Here is an 18,482-nt window from a genome sequence, read left to right as displayed (position 1 = left end):
TTTTAATGGTTATTCATTCATATTATTATATTGTAATTTTAATTAGCTTTGAACATTTAAACTAGGGACAAACAATAAAATTAAGGGTAACAACCCAAACGAGGTTAAGTATTACTATTATTCGTTCATAGTATATAATACTTATGATAATATTCTAAATAATGCAAAACATCCATTTTTATTTTTAAATTTAATTGTATGTACACAGTAGGTATGTGAATTTTTTTAAAGTTGTTTCTTCTTAATTTTATTTAAATTTTCATTTTAATATAATAGTTTGATACTATTTCCAGAAATGGTATTTATTGAAAAATAAACAAATGGAAATAGTACTCACTGGTGCACTGCTATAATACAATCCGATTCAAATTAATTAAGATTCAAATTAGGGACGCACGTGCAGTTTATATCACTAAATTTTGAAATATTATCTCAAATTAATTATTAGTTTCTGATTGGTATGGTATTTAATACAAAATATTTCATTGAAACTACGAATACATTAATATTAATCAATATTGTAGTTTATTTTACAGAAAATATAATAATAATATGTTTTGTTATTTTAAATAATTACATAAATATTTATACTCGGGAATTAATACATAATATATTAAATGCGTATACTCTGAAAACATAAAAGGATATAAATAGGTAAGACGTTTTGAGATAAATTTCAAATTTAGTATGCCTATCATGAAATATGCCTTAAAATTAATAATGAAAAAAAGACAAAAATGGATTACTTTTATTTTTTATAGTAAGATTAGGTATCCATTACGATTTACTAAATTTTGATAATACCACATACTGGATAATATCATAAATATTGCGTAAGTGTATGATTTAATAAGTGACATGTATAAATTATAGATAGTTCCTAATATTCAACATTAATTTAACCTTACATATTTATATCAAGAATAAAAATCGTTGAGGTATTAGTAACCATTAGGCATGCACAACATAAGTTACAATTTACAAATGTTACAATAATATCCTATTATAATCTAGTTAACCCGATATAGTAAACCTAGATCCATTACCAACCATGTTATATTTAATACGTATCACCGGTGCAATGTTTATTAAGTATAGTATAGCTATAAAAATTAACCAAATACCGTCTAGATAGCCAATTAACTAATTGGTTGATACTAAAATACTTATCAAGTTTCGGGTAAATATTATAAAAGTAATAAAATAATGACCCAACGCCCGTTTTTGATAATAATACCAGAATATAACAATATTTATTACGACCGTGAAACTGCATTACCAAAATTATTTTTTACATGTTCTTTTAAAACGTGTTAAGCGTTATATTAATATACATTATTAGTTATTACATTTCAAGCTTCCATATTAAAATTTGTATATCAAATAAGCACACGTTTACGTTTTTCGCATTTCGCCCTTTAGAAATTACTTCATAGGCACCTACCTAGCTACCTATAATGTACTATCGTGATACTAATATGATATATATATATATATATATATATATATACATACATATATAGATAAAATCATGCAAATATTGAAACATCAGATAATGTATATATGGGGTGTAACAGAAAGACCTTACAAAAAAAAAAAAACTGCCAATTCATCGTATGTCATACAACGTATGACAAATTTTTTAAAATATTATATGGTAAATATATAATTTAAGAAATATGCTCATGTTAGCAAATTCTCAAAAATTATATTTAAAAAAATATATATAAAAAATAAACTACTTAACTTAGATAAATCTTTTTACTTTTTTACATTTTTTATTAAATATTTTTAATTTTTCTTATAATCAGATTCACATATAGGCTATTTTGAATTTATCCAATATTTTTTATTAAATTAATTTTTCTTCAGTACTAAAAAATAAAACATCAAAAAATGTATTACACATGTATGCTAAGTTCACTAAATGAACAAAAAGTAAAAATAAAATAAAATAAAAGATATTAATCTAAAAAAAAAGTTAGACCAAAAGTCAGTTTTATCTTTTACACCTTGTAATTTCTATACTTAGTATCATGATGTTATTCGTTCCATATCTTTATACTTATAATTGTAAATATGTTTTATTACGTTGATACATGTTATAATAATTTACAGTTATAGATACACTTTAATATACTTAATTATGTTATGTTTTATGTACATAATATGTGTTTTATTTATAACGGACCTCGGAAAATTTATAAACTCTTTATTTTTTTTATTATAGCGCCAACGAACAAGTCTTCATTTGAAAGATTGTAACAAATACTTCTAGTATTTAAAGCCTGATTAAGGTATGTTAGTATTATACCTTATTTAAATTTCTTAAATTTAGATTCTTTGCGGAGACGTGAATTTTTATTATTTTACTATGATAAAAGTGTTTTTTTTTCCGGTTATTTAGATATATCAAAATTTACTATACATGATATTTAAAAAAATACATAATAGATTGGTTTTTTGTGCTATTGTTATGTCTATAACATTGAAAAAAAACTTATTTAACTTTTTTGACAGTGAGATACGTTTGTATAATGTAAGTGAAAGCTCTTGATAACTTTACAAAATTCTTCAAAAGTGTTTCTTGTGCTAATTTAAAAATATTGAAAATTCGTTGGAAAATGTTTTTATAAGCATTTGAAATTCAAATTTGAAATGTTAATAGCTGTCTTGACAGATAAATATAATGAAATTTACGATTTTCTTATAAAGACCTAAAAATATTAATATTATGACAGTTCATCTATAGAAATTTTGACAATTTGACAAAATTGAATATTCAAACGAAAATGAATATGTGATAATGTTATGATAAACAAAATTATATACAAATATTATAATAATTTTTATATAATATATTTAAAATTAAAATGTATGTAAAGTCGCAGTAGAATGACTTTTTATTCTTAATTTTACTTCAACACTTTTTATCCCATATTATGTGATAGTTTATGACATACTAAAAGTGTTAAAATAAATTATTTTATTTCAGCAATTTGGTATTTCAAGTTAACGTTATTACTAATTTATTCCAATCGAAACATAATACAATATATATTTGAAAGCCATATTAAAAATTAAAACAAATTTAAAAATAGGTTGATTCAAATAAATTATGTTAATCAAGCTAATTAATTTTCTATTATAATGATAATAATTACAATAATAATTTTATATAGCAAAACAATATACATACAATTTATAGAATTAAATTTGAATACACGTTTACAACTCCCCTTTAACCATAGGCTTGTCTTGGTTTGTTTTATACATTTTGAACTTTGAATGAACGATAAAACGACATCGTTTAATGTTTGAACTCATTCATACAAGATTTGCAAACATTTACCTAAAGATATTTATATTATATATTATACAGAATTTATATTTCAGTATAATCAAAATTATGATCAAATTATGTGAATTCACTAATGGCGTAAAATTTTAAACCAATTTTTTAACTTACAAAAAAAAAAACAAATCCTAAACTATATAACGCAACTTCTGTCTTCTGACAAGATAGTACTGATAGTAGATAGCGCATCGTGGGATAAGGCGTCACGAGAACCTACAGTTTATACTGTTTATAGCGTGTGGCAACATATATAGCTATCTAGGTGGGGCTAGATTAACACGCCTTGGCGATATTGTGTTTTCGGTATTGCCGCCGCCCAAGATAAGTGTATTATAATAAATTTAGGTATATAGTCTCATCGTGCTTGCGACCGGTGATGGTTCACTCGCTAAAATATTATACACGTGAAGTATGTAACTGTGTTGTTTTTAGGTATTGATAATATTTAGAGAATTTCGATGTTTGCGCATATTTTTCTCATTTGTCCACATCGTTATTCTAGAGTTTATTGCACTTTGTTAGGCATGGACGTAAAATAGTCTATGACGCGGTCGACAATATGAAAGCTAACGTGAGTAGAACTATAAAGTTGTAAATTTTAAAATGTATTTTAATATAAATTATACTATTGTACTAGAATTCTGACTTGGCCAATTCATACGTACAATTTGGTATGAAAACTGTATTCATATCCATAACTTATATTTACGATGGTTTGACACAGCAATATAATCTATAAATCATTAATTATATCTGTTTGATACTTTGATACACCATCCGACCATCCTATCTTCAAAAATGTAGCTATTATTCAGAACGATTTATGACTATTGAGTGACAATGACATATGAGCTTGACTATTATAAAATCGTTGTAAGATTATAATATACGAACTTCAATTTTATATCAAACTGTTCTGTAATTTTCTCTGTTTACAACTTATAATACTTTGTCAGTAAATTTTTAAAAATATTTACACGTATGTATATACTTTCAAAGCCAATAGATATTATAATAAAACAGTTCCAAATACCAATGACAATTATTTTTTTATAGTAAAATCTGCGGAATTATAGTTTTTTCATCATTATTTTAATGAGATTTATGTCATATATTTACTATAAAAATATAAACAAACATTATATATAGTTATTATTTACATTTTTATTAAAAATTGTCCACAATTGTCTTAAATTTAATTTAATTTAACTTTACTTACCTACTAATTACATTTAAAATAGGTACATTTTTTATAGAGCACATGGATGTATATTTAAAAGTAAGAATCGCGATAAAAATATTATATTATATACTTTTTGATTCTTAAATATATAATTTGACTATAATTTGTGCGATTTTGAAATACACCTATTGACTATAATTTAAAAAGAAAATATTCAATACATTTAAAAAAATGAAAAATCCAATGTTTACTATAATTTATACAAAAAAACCATGTTATTTCAGTTAAATATCTGCCTATTAGACTGAAAAAGTTTCCTTAAAAATATAATGAATTTTTATTGAAAACATATGAGTTAAAAAATAATGTCTTCCAAACTGTTTTATAACATTGTTCAGAGAAAATGGAATGAACAGATGTATCATGTTGTTATTGTCTACGAATTTCAACCAGCATGTGCAAGTAAGATCGCTATTCTCTATAAATAAATTACAATTTAATGACTAAAATACGCAATCGATATAATATCAATGTTTATCTTGCGTTTTAAAATACATTTTAATAGTACGATTTAAGATTTACACATAACATATTGTTTTTCGATCTAAATTTGCACTTTTTTTTTGTTTCATATATACCAACAAAAGGAAAAAAATAATATAAAATATAAACATCTGTTATAGGCAATAGTAAATAACCAAGCAGTAGGAACGTTATTCATTCAATACAAATTACTATAAAATATTATGTTATATCATTTATATCTTAGATTTGTACAATTGTTTTAGTCGTAATTATTCGTAAATAACTAATATTAACTCTGTTCAGCATTCATTTCTGGTTTTATCCATAAATCGTATACCTATTATATCTACAATACATCGTTAAAATAAATTTATATATTATGTTCATTATTTACAAATATAACTAATTAAGTACGTACGATTTTATTGGTACTTACCTTACACAATATTTGAAATATTAAATTATTATATAGTGTTTAATATTTGATTGCAGTATAAATAATATCTACATCCTATATCTATACTATAATATATTAATATTCCTATATTAAATTTATCAATCAAGAGTACGCACGATTTAAGAATGAATATTCAACTGGACAAAGAGGATGACATGATGTTTTTAAATTTTAAATCAATAATGCTAATGACTAAAAACGAAATATAAATTTAAACTTACGTATAATGTTGATATTAGTTATTACTTTATTAGTTACCGAATACTTAAGAGTTAAGAGTATTCCTAAAGATAATACCGACGCAACATGAGAATCTACTTTAGATAATTTACAATAATTTTATCAAGAATAATATTGTAGGTAGTTATAGGTTCTTTATAATAAATATTATTTCTAAGGAAGATTAGATCAAACAAAATCGATAGTTAAAACTAGATATTCATATTATATTATTCAATATAATGTTTATATAATTAATATAATTACCTATATAAATACTATTAATCAGTGGCGCCATATGAGTGTTTTAATATTGGTGCCAACATTTAAGTATGCCAATTTTATTTTTTTTATCGTTAGTCAACTTTTTCTAAATATGTATTTATTATATACAGCGGCACACGAGGTTGAAATATTGTACACTTAATATTTTAATTTTTAATAAATTAAAACTAGATACAAATCAATAATTCTTTCACATTTTGCCTACCTTAAGATAAGTATATTATATTATGCAAATAAATTATTAATTTATTATGTATATTATATACAGTATAATATAGTAGATACTTTATATAAAATTAACTTTACAACATACCTACTAAAAATTAAGAAATGCCTTGATGTGAAAACCATCTGTCTTTAAGCAAATAGACTCTATTGAAAAATTTATATTTCATGTTATAGTTGTTTGAAAAATGTGTTTTTCTGTAATCGAGTACCTATTCAATGGTCGTGGTGATAGTGAATCAATATAATCATTATTGTTGCTTATAACGATACTATAGTATTACAATATCTATATGTATACGGTATACCAATATAATTGTATAATTAAACCAACCAAAAAATAAATATTATCTGAAAGGTTGGAAATAGTTCTTGTCTTGTTTATATGTAAATTTTAATGTATAATATTCGCATTATAGTTTAGGTACTTAATATAATGTATAACTTATATTCTAACTAATAAGTAATTCGTTATCGCTGCATTTTTGTAAACTGTATAGCAGGCCAATACAACTCATGAAAAATAGGGGTGAAAATGTACATTTTATACATTTTACATCATCTTAGGTGATAAAAAATAATAATAATAATTTGCAGTGCACCTGCCACCTACATACAAATCGATTATTATTTCGATACTAAAGTAGAAGATATTAAAATATAAAAACTTAGAAGCTAATGAACTCTGAGGATTGTATCACTAACCTATTTACAATTTACTCTAATACTCTGTCATATCACTCAATATCACTGTGAATTGCAAAGTGGTGATTAGTGATTAGTAATGACTAATAACTGATAACAATTATCTTGTTCTTCGTTCATGTTATTATACGTTTTTTTAGGCACATAATATAGAGTTGTTAACATACGGTATTATAAGTTATAAAATCTTATATCTTAAATCATATATAAAATCTTAAATTATCAACAATTATACAAAATTTAATACTTATAAGAAAAAACCCATTTTAAAATCTCTTAATAACCAAGGAAAGCATCTTAAAAACAACAATAATACAAAATAATTTTAGAGTAAACTAATATTTAAGTCCAAGGTACCAATATTGATATAACTATTGACTAGCAATAATTTTAAAAGAATCAAAAAAATTGCCTAATAATATTAACATTATTAACTAGGTTGGCTGTAGGTCGGAAATATGATTTTTTTTTTTATACCACCTATATAAAATAATTTAATTCCATGTCTAAAATTATATTTTATTCAGATATATAATATACATTCACATCTTGGGGTGCATATGTGTGTTGTCAATTTCAAACACTGGGCCCATTGTTAGATATTTTTCGCTCTAAAGCGAAAATATTAATGCCGCGCTAAAGTAATGCATGAGTGCATGACTTACTTGTGCCCTAGCGACAGGCCTGTGACAAACACGTTCATAATTTCACAGAATTATCGTCCATAAAGCTAAGTGGCTTGATATAAGAAAAATATTAAGTCAAAATTAAATATCCTCCAACAAATCGAACTTCTTACAAATTCGAAAACCTTAGGTTCCAGTTGTTATTACAGTCAATTATAGGGTAAAAGTTATAAGTTGCAAATTATAAATTACCGAATGGAGTACATTTTGAGCGGTAATTTTACAACATTGGTTTTAAACATTTATAATGCCGTCGTCACAATATCATATAATAATATTATTTTTACATGTACCTTTTTTTTTTCGCGATATCGACGACGATGCCGAAACTGCTTGCGCATTATGTCAACAGCGTCGCTATCGTTTATTACATAAAAGAAAATATATATAAAAATATACGATACGTATTTAAATATACCTAGTCAAATAAGCTTAAAAAAAATAAACCATAATTCCCGTGTAGGTAATAATATAGGTAATTTATTACATGTAACAATAATGATATTGGTTTATTGTACACATGAAATTGAAACATTTAGTATCGTTTAGTAATTATTAATTAATACTACGGTAGCATTAATTTTTTTTTTATTCATTATAAATTAGTTATTATATTTTAATAATATTAGATAATAATGCAAAATTGTATGATATTATTCAACGAACTTTATTGTAGAATAAATTATGACTCATGAGGACAATCTATAAGTGACCTTAAATATACCTTATCTAATAATTTTTTTTTTTTATGTTTGTACAGAATATTAGAATACATTTGATTATCGCCACATGTATTTTATTTATGTCGTGGACAATTGCCATTGACATTCCAGATGAAGATGACAACAACTCAAATAAGTAAGAAACGTTTTTCTGTACTTGGAGAAAATTTAATTTTACTTGATATGTATTCACACATAAACGATAACATATTTTGTAAAAAAAAACTATTATTTACTGTATATTATTAGATACTTAAGAATACTCGTATATTTTACCATATAGAATTGAGAAAATTAGGTTTAATTAAAATTATAAAATAATTATTAATTTAAATCATGTTCATGTAGGTAATATAAACATGCATGCACAGTAAATAATACAAAATGAATATAATATCTACCCATCACATCAAACCAAATTAAATACTAATAACAGTAATAACTTTATTAAAGATCACAATATTATATATTTTTTTAACATAACACAAAACACAGGCCGTAATATAATAAAATTTTTATATAAAACAACTAAACCATAATTTCAATAATCTAATCTCAACATGTAAAATACGGATAAAGGTTTTATTACATTATTACAGAAAAAGTTATTACTGATGTAGTGATGCCGTCTTTTTAAGGCATTAAATATCAATATAATTGTAGTGACCAAAATTAATATAACTATATAACTATATTAATTTTGTTAATGGAACTCGATAACAAGTAATAACATTAAATCTAATTTTTAGTAAAATGTATGCCAAATATAATTTACGGTACAATATAAATACTTTTAACTTCACATTGGTATATGATGTATATAAATGACTAATGCAATGAAAACATAAATCTTATTGTAAAAAAAAACTATATATTTTTTAAATTATTTGATATAAATATAATATAAAGTCTAATGGCTAATAAGTAATGAATTAGTACCAATATATACTATGTATAGTGTATATATCTAATGTTATCATAATTGTAAGACATTGATGAAAGGTTTTACTTTATTTATATACTGAATCAGCTGCATGTTACTTGTGTCCCAAAAAAAATAAATATTTTTCAGGTAGTAAATTTGACTGGTAAGTTGCGTCCCTTTTTGGGGGACGCAAGTCAGCCATATTATTATCATCGATATTATCTTCAAAAATCATTAAAATCGACAGTATCATGTAAGGAAAATACTTTTTTACAGGCCAACTATTTGTTGGGAGATTAGGGGCAACTGTCAAGTGTGCCATACTGAAGATAGTAATTTTTTTTAGTATTTTAAAGGGTAGTCTACTGTAATCATGTGTTATTATAAAATCAACCTTTAACAATAAAATGTAATAATAAAAATAATAATAATAATGGAATAACAATAGTATTACTTTACATATAAATATTACATAATAAAATGTTAGTAATTATTTTTTATTTGAATAAATTCTAAAAAAATTCCGTGGTCAACAAATGGATTATCTGATGTGTATGCTGCTTAGAATTGATTTCCTCTAAAACTCAATCCACGTTTTCCTATAAGTTTAACAGCTTCAATCACTCTTGTAACATTTTCGCAGTTTTTTTTATTTCTTTTTTAGTTTCACAGAAAAGTAGTGAACCAAAATCATGTTGATTTGAATGGAGAAAAAAAGCTGATACACAATTTTTATGTACTGTGCTTTTATCATGTTCATCAATTCGAATATAAGTATGACTCCCTACATCTAAGCCTTTAGTAAAATTATTACTTTCTGAAGAAAATGCAAGACACAAATAGCAGAATAATTGTTTTGAATTTTTATTGTAGGTTAACCATTTTCGTTCAGAGCCATTACTTCTAAGTTCTAAAGAAAGCTTTTTGAAAAGCTGTGTAATTTCATGTTTCTTGAATATATTATCTAGAGGGCCAAAATTAGAAAAATTACACATTGATCAGTTTAATAATTTACAAACTACAATATAATTACAAAAAGTGAGATTGATCCTTTTAGACCCGAGCCACAGAATTTTAATTAATATTATTTTTGTCTATGTGCCTTTGTATGCTAACTAAAATTGTTTCCAAAATTAAAAAAAAACTTACTAGGTACAACTTTATTGTTAACACTTTTTGATGATCAATAGATTCAATTACATTCAAGCCAATATTTGCATTATCTTTATTATTATATATTTATATAAAGGGTGATTTTTTTTATCGAAGAACACTCATTATTTAAAAAAAGCGGGTAAGTCGTGGATGTCGCTCTGCTGTACAGTAGGTTACTGTAATGGATGGGATTAAATTTGAATGCAATGATAGGTATCATTGTGTACGAAAAACGATTCTGAACGGAGATGATTTGTCAGTCTAGGATATATTATATTTAAATATTGTCATATATTCTATTTTGAAACAAATATTTTATTTTTCAATTAAGACGCATTTTGCATAAGGCATGGTTAATCAATTAGGGTAGTTATTATGTAGTTATCATAATTCATAATATATTAATACCTTATATATACGGATATCTGGTTTGAGGATAAATCGTTATCATTACGCGATTTCATAAAAATTTAAAACTCAAACGCTCAAAACATTTTTCCTATAATGACGCTTCAAATGTTCTCTATAGCTATTTGAAGCAAAACTTGTGGAAAACTTGGTGTTAAATTTTATAACCTTAGATATAAATACAAACAATATTATGAATTTTGAACTACAAAATAATTTGCAAATATTCATGGTTTTGACAAATTTTTGTCAATATTTGAAATTCAAATGCTAATAAAAATTTAATTTGAATTTCCGGTGGACATTTTTTTTGTGATAAAGATGGATGTGATATTAAATTTTCAAATCTTAGATTTAAAAAGAAAATTTTTTATGAATTTCTAGCTTATAATAATTTACGAATTTTTGTGATTTTTACGTATGTTGTCAAAATTAAAATTTGAATACATGTAAAAAAAATAATTGTGATAATACATTTATTTTATTTTTCAATTGCTATTGTAAAAATATATTATGAGCCTTGTATTAAATTCTCAAATCTTAGAATTAAAAAGAAAAACTTTTACGAATTTCGATCTAAGATAATTTGAAAATTGTCGTAATTTTTACGTATTAAGTCAATATTTGAACTTCAAATACTAATAAAAAAAAAATTGTGCCTATGTATTCTTATAAATTTTTAATCACTATAATAATAACTTATGAGGAACTTTGTATTAAATTTTCAAGTATTTTGATAGGGCCAAAAAATTTTTATCGACACTTCAAAAAAAAAATTTCAGACAAATTGAAAATTTCAGTCGTCTATAAATATTTCAAAAAAAGTCTAAATATTTTGAAAATTAAATCATGTAAAGAAAATGCCAATCCTAATAACTGGTAAAATTTTCAAGTATCTAGGACTTATACTTTTTGAATAATAACAAATATTTAAAATTGTTTCAGGATAAATCGTTATCGTTACACTATTTCGTAAAAATTTAAAATTTGTCCTATAATGATGCTTCGAGTTGTCTCTATAACTACTTTAAAGGAAAACTTATGGAAAACTTAGTGTTGTATTTTTAATCCTTAGTTATAAACGCAAAATTTTTTATGATTTTTCAACTTCAAAACTACTTGCAAATTTTCGCGTTTTTGACAGATTTCGTAAAATTTTTAACTATAAACGCTTATTAAAAAAAATCGTGACTTACGATTTTTAATTTTTTTTAGATACAATAAGAACAACTCATAAGGAATCTTGTATTAAATTTTCAAGTTTTTTTGGTAGTCCAACATTTTTTTACCGACACTTCAAAAAAAAAAAATATAAATATAACTCCAAAAAATTGAAAATTCAACTGTATATAGATAGCACTACCATAAACATTTGGTGAAAATTTCAAGTATTTACAGTGATTAGTTTTTGAATTACAACCATATAAAAAAATCGATTTGGTCGAAAACTGATTTTGCGTAAAAATTCCCGTTTTTCTGTCATTTTTTTTTGTTTTTCTCGATTTTTTTGAAAAATGTTGGAAAATGTTATAATTTTTTAAGTTTTTTACTTTTTTAAATGGCAACATAGAGTTTTAATTTCATATTCCAAAGCAGAATATTTTTCTAAGTATTTTGATTCATTAAAATCGAATTTAGGACGAGTAGTTTATGAGTTATAAGTATTAAAAGTTTAGATTGGCATAATGGAGTGGTACAGGATTACCACACAAAATGTTTGTCCACTACTCCGCTTATCTAAACTTTAAATACTTATAACTCATAAACTTCTCGTCCTTAATTCGATTTTTATGAATCAAAATACTTAGAAAAATATTCTGCTTTGGAATATGAAATCGAGATTTTCGTTATATCGAATTTCGTTATATCGCGAGTTGACTGTATATATAATATATATTTGATTACAGCTGTTATTGGTATTACTTATTGATAATTATATGATAATCAGTTTCTGTTGTAGTCTTGTGTAATTAAAATTTACAATGTTTTACTTTATTATATTATAGACTGTTATTACGTAATATCATTGAATAAATAATTTATAATCAATGGTAATATTTATTAATTATTTGATTACATTTACGTCTACCTACTATTTACTATTTAGTATATCGGGAATTCCTCGATTTCCTTACGGCCCAATCCGTCCCTGTATACCGGGACGCAAATACGCTATGACCTTTTTGAATCTTTTTTTTGCGGGACGCAACTCACCTACTGATAATAATTTCGGACGCAAGTAGAATGCTCTCACTGAATCGTACCTATAGTATTGTGTACCTACGAGTACTTATAATATAGTCATATAAATCAACCTTTGATTAGTTTATTTGTAGGTATTGTTTGTGTATGATATTATTATTAAACTGTTATTATACCTATGTTACATGTATCATAATGTCATAAATCAAAAAATAAATGTAATAATATAATAGTAGTGTAGTAGGTATTGTATATTATGTAGCTTTTATTATATTCTATAGAACAATATTTTTATAATGGTATGTAATATATACCTCTGTTTCGTGTACTTATTATAATACACAAGTTTACAATATAGTTTATTCAAGAATAAAACTCAAAGATATACATATACTAAAGCATAAACGCCATACGATGAAGATATTACGAGTATGCTCTATGGCTTTAAAATTCAACTCTTTCTGACAAACACTTGGGCTGCAATTTGCTTTGCGTACACTGTTTGTAAATGTCAACTGCAGATTTGAAACAGGTTAGCTATTTTTGGCTTAAATATTTAGTTTAAAATAAAATCATGGGCAATTTTCTTTTTTGATAAGTGACATAAATCAATAATGGAATAAGCCGTATGCTAGTTTAGTATAATTATATTTGAATTTTTTTGAATTACGGAGATCTCACAATTTTATCAACGTTATAACTGATAACGTACTTGAGTTATATTTTATATCACATAATAAATTTGAAACTAATTTTTACGATATTGCTCTGCTCAGAATCTAAAAATGTGTGATGTCACATTATACATAATAATATAATTTACGTTTGTATGATTATTTACATATTATTATCTAATAATAATGTGGATACTTGTAATTCGAAGTGAACAATATAATTTTAAATTATGGCATTACATGTCTTGTTTTTAGGTTAAGTATTCTAGATGTATATGAACCAGAAAAAATTGTGAGTCACGGTGGGAGTGGCGTAATAATAAAACCTTAAAGAGGACATCAGCCAGAAACGATATTTTGTATTGTACTTTGTACTTATTACAGTAGAAATGTAAACTTATTTTATTGAAATGTGAACAATTGTGTAATAAATAACGATTAATCAATCCATTGTTTTGTAGTAGACATTTATGTACCTACCTAAATTATTAACTTACGGTTATGATGATATTTATTCCATTTATATAGACTAACTCGAATTGTATTTATTTATTTATTTAAATAATTATAACGATTATTGTCCAATTATACAACTTTATTAATATGTTATAGGTCATTATCAGACGATTATGAAACCACGTTGCTATTGGATGATGACGAGGACGACGAAGATGTCCAGTCAACGGTCAATCCAACAAAGCTAAAAACAAAAATGTTTAACGCAGGTGTTATTAAGAGGTATGTTTTAATATTATTTATTACGAAATAATTACGATATATGTGTATTTTAAATCCTATAATTTTATTTTCGTATACGAATGGGGTTGTTTTATCCATTATATTTAATCTTTTATGCTACAAAAGTTCAGTGACGGCTCGTGGACCGTGGTGTTAGTACCTATATTTTATTTATTGTCACAACAGACAACATGTCATAATTAATAATATTAAAACAACAATAAAACTAAACATTTTTATATGTGAAGTCAAGTCTTTTTTGTGGCTTTTAATTCATGATTAAAAAATAATAAAAATATTATAATAGGCTGGGTAAAGCAAAAAAAAAACTGTAGTACACAATAGAATCATTGTCACTGGAAAACACAACTGACAACTAACATAATTTTCTTTGGTAAAATGAAATAATATATTAATCGGGGCAATAGTAATGATAAAAAATATTAAAAATAGAAAACGGTGGAGTTTACAAATAAAAGTTACATATAATTGCCGATCCCCCCACTCGATAGCCAAATGTATTTTACACGGACTGGCGGTGTTCAGACTGAGCACACCAATTGATGTGTATTTGTTTCATAACTCGTTTAAATTTTTGGAGTATAATAATAATAAATTGTCACTTTGGTTTTTAAAATTTAATTTTTTTTATATAAAAAATACCCACAGTTTAACAGATATTATATTAATATATTGTATTAAAATTAATTAATTAGTATATATTATTATTATTATACATTTTCACTATTAAATCTATATAACAATCTATGTGGTGTGCGCACACATGCACACCTAGGCACGAGCCGCCACTGCAAAAGTTAATATGCTATAGTCCAGTAGAATAGGGTAGAGTAAAATCGGACGTGGAATGGAGTGAAACATATATTTTCATCGGACCACAAATTGACCCGTTGGGGATCATATGAATTAATATTTAAAATAATATTAATATAAAAAAAACAATTTCTGGATTGAAACAGGACTGAAACAGAATTGGTATGCCGAAAAACGTTCGAGTACGAAGGCCAAAAGTTGTCGCACTGTTACGACGACTCGCACTGCAAGTTGTACGGCGACTGCTGTCTGGACAGTAAGTTCTATGATGAGCCAGGGCAAACTGTTGCCATCGCCGGCAGCGTGTACAACAACAGCCGGTACGGGTGTTACAATAAGCACGGCATGGACATGGTGCAAGCGTTGCTGATCGGCAGGTGTCCGCGGGTGGCGTCATTTGCTGATCGCGATGTACGCGAAAAGTGTGAACGGCGCGAAGATGATTTCATATCCGCCTATCCTGTGTCCAGCAGCGACGGCCAACACGCATATAAGAACGTCTGGTGTGCATTGTGCAACGGTGAACGTTGGCAGATTGTATACTGGAAACCACTGTTCGTGTGTTACGGTCGCGACAGACGGGTTTTACCGATGCAGATTCGGCTGGAGAACGCGTCCGACCACACCCTGTTGTATCGCGACGGCCAGTGGTACTACGCCGACTACAAAAACCGGACGTTATTCACGTGCGACTACAGGATCCGTCCACCGGATGTGGCCGTCACACCGCCATTGAGGCCGTGCGTCGGCGAGGGATTCACCGGGATCGTGGACGGGTGTCCCGTCGGCACACCAACCGCCATGGCCTTGGCGTGCGCGTCATACACCTACACCCTTTTCGAGTACCAACCAAGCGGAGACCAGGATAGGCGCGTTTTTCGAAACGTCGACTGCGCCCGGTGCAACGGGTTGACCACAAATCAGTTGACATGCGAACCACCGCCTCCACCGTTACGCAGCGGTGTGTTAGGGTTCGCATCGCTGTTCGCAGTCAGTAAGGCTGGAAAACTACGTGACCCATGCCCCCCAGACGAAATATATGACGTAACCGCGGTCAAGTGTAGGAACGTGATTCGGGAAGAGCTGTCGGGTGCATGCTTGACGTTCGTTACGTTCGGCCAAGGGGAATACGACGGTCGGACTGTGGGCAACGGCACAGCTTACGTGTACGCGTACAAGAAACGTGTCCGATACAGAGTGGGAGACCGCACGACGGTCATGGCCACGGGTATCGGATCTCCACTGCAAGTGTGCACTGAGGACGCAGACGGACTGCTCAGACCATACCAACAATCAGCTTACGCGGTGTACCTGTCGTACGCGGGCGTGATTGGATCGTGCGTTTCTGCCGCGGCGCTGATCGCGCATCTCATACTGTTTGGATTCTGTGGATGTTGTACGGGCGCTGAACCCAAGAACCTTCCCGAAAAGAACCTGGCCAGTCTTTCCACAGGTTTACTGATTGGCTACGTGGGCTACCTTTCCGTGGCACTGCGAGCCGTGTCCCCAGGCAGTGGACTTCCGTGCCTGGTGTCCGCGCTCATCACACAATTCGGTTTCCTAGCCGCTTTTGCGTGGATGTTTGTCATGTCTGCTGATGTGTGGATCGTGCTGCACGCGTCAACAAAGAAGCTCCGAGTGGCCGGAGGCCAGCGTCACGGTCGGTTCATCGTCTATTCAATGTTTGCGTGGCTTGCACCCGCCGCACTCACTGCGCTGTCCACTACCATACAATTACAGTTGGCCGGTGGTGCATTGTTTCCCGAGCTCCGGCCCAACTTTCATTACGACTGTTGGTTCCGGAACCCGCAGTCATTAGTCGCGCTGTTCGTGCTTCCAGCCGGGACCGCAATCGCCGCTAACTATGTGTCGTTTTTCGGCGCTGTCCGGCTGATCGCCACTTCCGATAATGGGTTCAAGACGTCTGGCAGTGGGGGCAGTTGCAGCAACGCCACCGGCGTCAACCGGACGCGCAGGAATCTCAAGATCTACGTACGGCTGTCGCTGATGATGGGCCTGGCGTGGGTTTTCGCGCTGGTGGGCGCGATCACTGACAGCGACATTGCGTGGACGCTTAACACAGCCCTCAACTCGCTGCAGGGCGCTTTCATATTCGTCGCGTTTGACTGCAACCAAATATCCATTCAAAAGTTTGCCGTGTTCCGCAAACAACTGTCCGTATCAGAGACGCAGACCACTGCCGCCACGCCACTCAGTGCATCCACATAGCGGGCGCCTGGTTAAAAGTTCCAAACACATATTATTGTGTACCTTATCTCTGCGGTAGTGTGTTGCTATTACTGTGTGTAGACACATTTTTTACGCTATTGAGCTTACCGTGGTAGTAAATACATAATAATATATAATATATATTTACCGTTGTTTAGCATCTATACCAGAATCCTATGGGATATTTCTCACTGATGTTTGTTCGCAATGCAATTGACTGTAATCACGGAGGTTTGAATGTCACACACAACTATTTTTGTTCATTATTATAGTGAGTTTTATTGTTCCACTTTAATCCCAATTCTATATTACTTTTTTTCATATAATAGCCAATAGAGATATTTTAATTGTTATATTTTCTTTCGTAATTAATAAAAAAAATATTGTACCTATTATTAATTAAAGTTCATTATAAGGTTTTTCAGCTATTTATATTTTTTACCATTATTGGTAGAATATTTCTTTTTTTGGTATCAATTATATCTTGTTATTTAACGGCCATAAGAATATTTTATTTTTATTTATTATTTATAAAATATACAAACATTTTAGCCTATACATTTTAAAGCTGTATAAAAAATACTTTATACCTTCACATAAATAGTGAAATTATTGTACAAGAATAGCTTGAAGGAACAAGTAACAACCCACCCATTGGCCATCCGTAACGAAACCTGTGTAAAATATGTTTCTTGTGTTATAATGTAGAAGAAGAATATTTAGACCGTTCAAACAAGACTTTATCATGCATGTAAATATGTAATCGACGTACAACATGGTAAATATTTTAAATTAAAGACATTTTTATACACTTTGGTATTACGCAGTCACGCAGCGATTTGTTGATATCCATTTGATCTAACATTTTTCTGATTCTTCGATTTTCGTATAGAATTATTTCTAAACAGACTTAAAAGCTATTTTAATTTCTATTTTAGTTGTCATATTATTT

General features: G+C 28.3%; 1 protein-coding gene across 6 annotated transcripts; it reads left to right on the top strand.

Moving 5' to 3' along the window:
- Positions 1–3,716: 3,716 nt before the first annotated feature.
- Positions 3,717–18,349, top strand: LOC107169981 (uncharacterized). Of its 6 annotated transcripts, none has more exons than XR_016191558.1 (6): positions 3,717–3,929; positions 4,826–5,003; positions 8,404–8,501; positions 14,342–14,467; positions 15,448–17,603; positions 17,689–18,349. XR_016191558.1 is itself a non-coding variant. In XM_089226684.1 (6 exons), exons 5-6 carry the CDS (start codon positions 14,442–14,444, stop codon positions 17,528–17,530), a joined length of 2,109 nt encoding a protein of 702 aa, XP_089082810.1. In that variant the 5' UTR covers positions 3,717–3,929; positions 4,826–5,003; positions 8,404–8,501; positions 13,414–13,587; positions 14,342–14,441; the 3' UTR covers positions 17,531–18,349. The 6 variants fall into 6 exon arrangements, 5 of the variants coding, with proteins under 5 accessions (XP_089082810.1, XP_089082811.1, XP_015375446.2 ...); XM_089226684.1 differs by adding an exon at positions 13,414–13,587 and having other exon boundaries at positions 15,448–18,349; XM_089226685.1 differs by adding an exon at positions 13,402–13,587 and having other exon boundaries at positions 15,448–18,349.
- Positions 18,350–18,482: the final 133 nt, after the last annotated feature.

The sequence above is a fragment of the Diuraphis noxia genome, unplaced genomic scaffold, assembly GCF_037042655.1.
Source record: "Diuraphis noxia isolate RWA-SAM2 unplaced genomic scaffold, SU_Dnox_SAM2 contig0004, whole genome shotgun sequence".
Taxonomy (NCBI): Eukaryota; Metazoa; Arthropoda; class Insecta; order Hemiptera; family Aphididae; genus Diuraphis; species Diuraphis noxia.
This window is presented reverse-complemented; position numbering and strand designations above follow the sequence as displayed.

Bases quoted from the DNA above. Each gene is read 5' to 3' on its own strand.
- LOC107169981 (XM_089226683.1), top strand. From the start codon at position 4,950: ATGAACAGATGTATCATGTTGTTATTGTCTACGAATTTCAACCAGCAT. The intron at 5,004-8,403 runs GTAAGATCGCTA...ATGTTTGTACAG, and splicing joins ATTTCAACCAGCATGTGCAA to AATATTAGAATACATTTGAT. The intron at 14,468-15,447 runs GTATGTTTTAAT...GGATTGAAACAG, and splicing joins AACGCAGGTGTTATTAAGAG to GACTGAAACAGAATTGGTAT.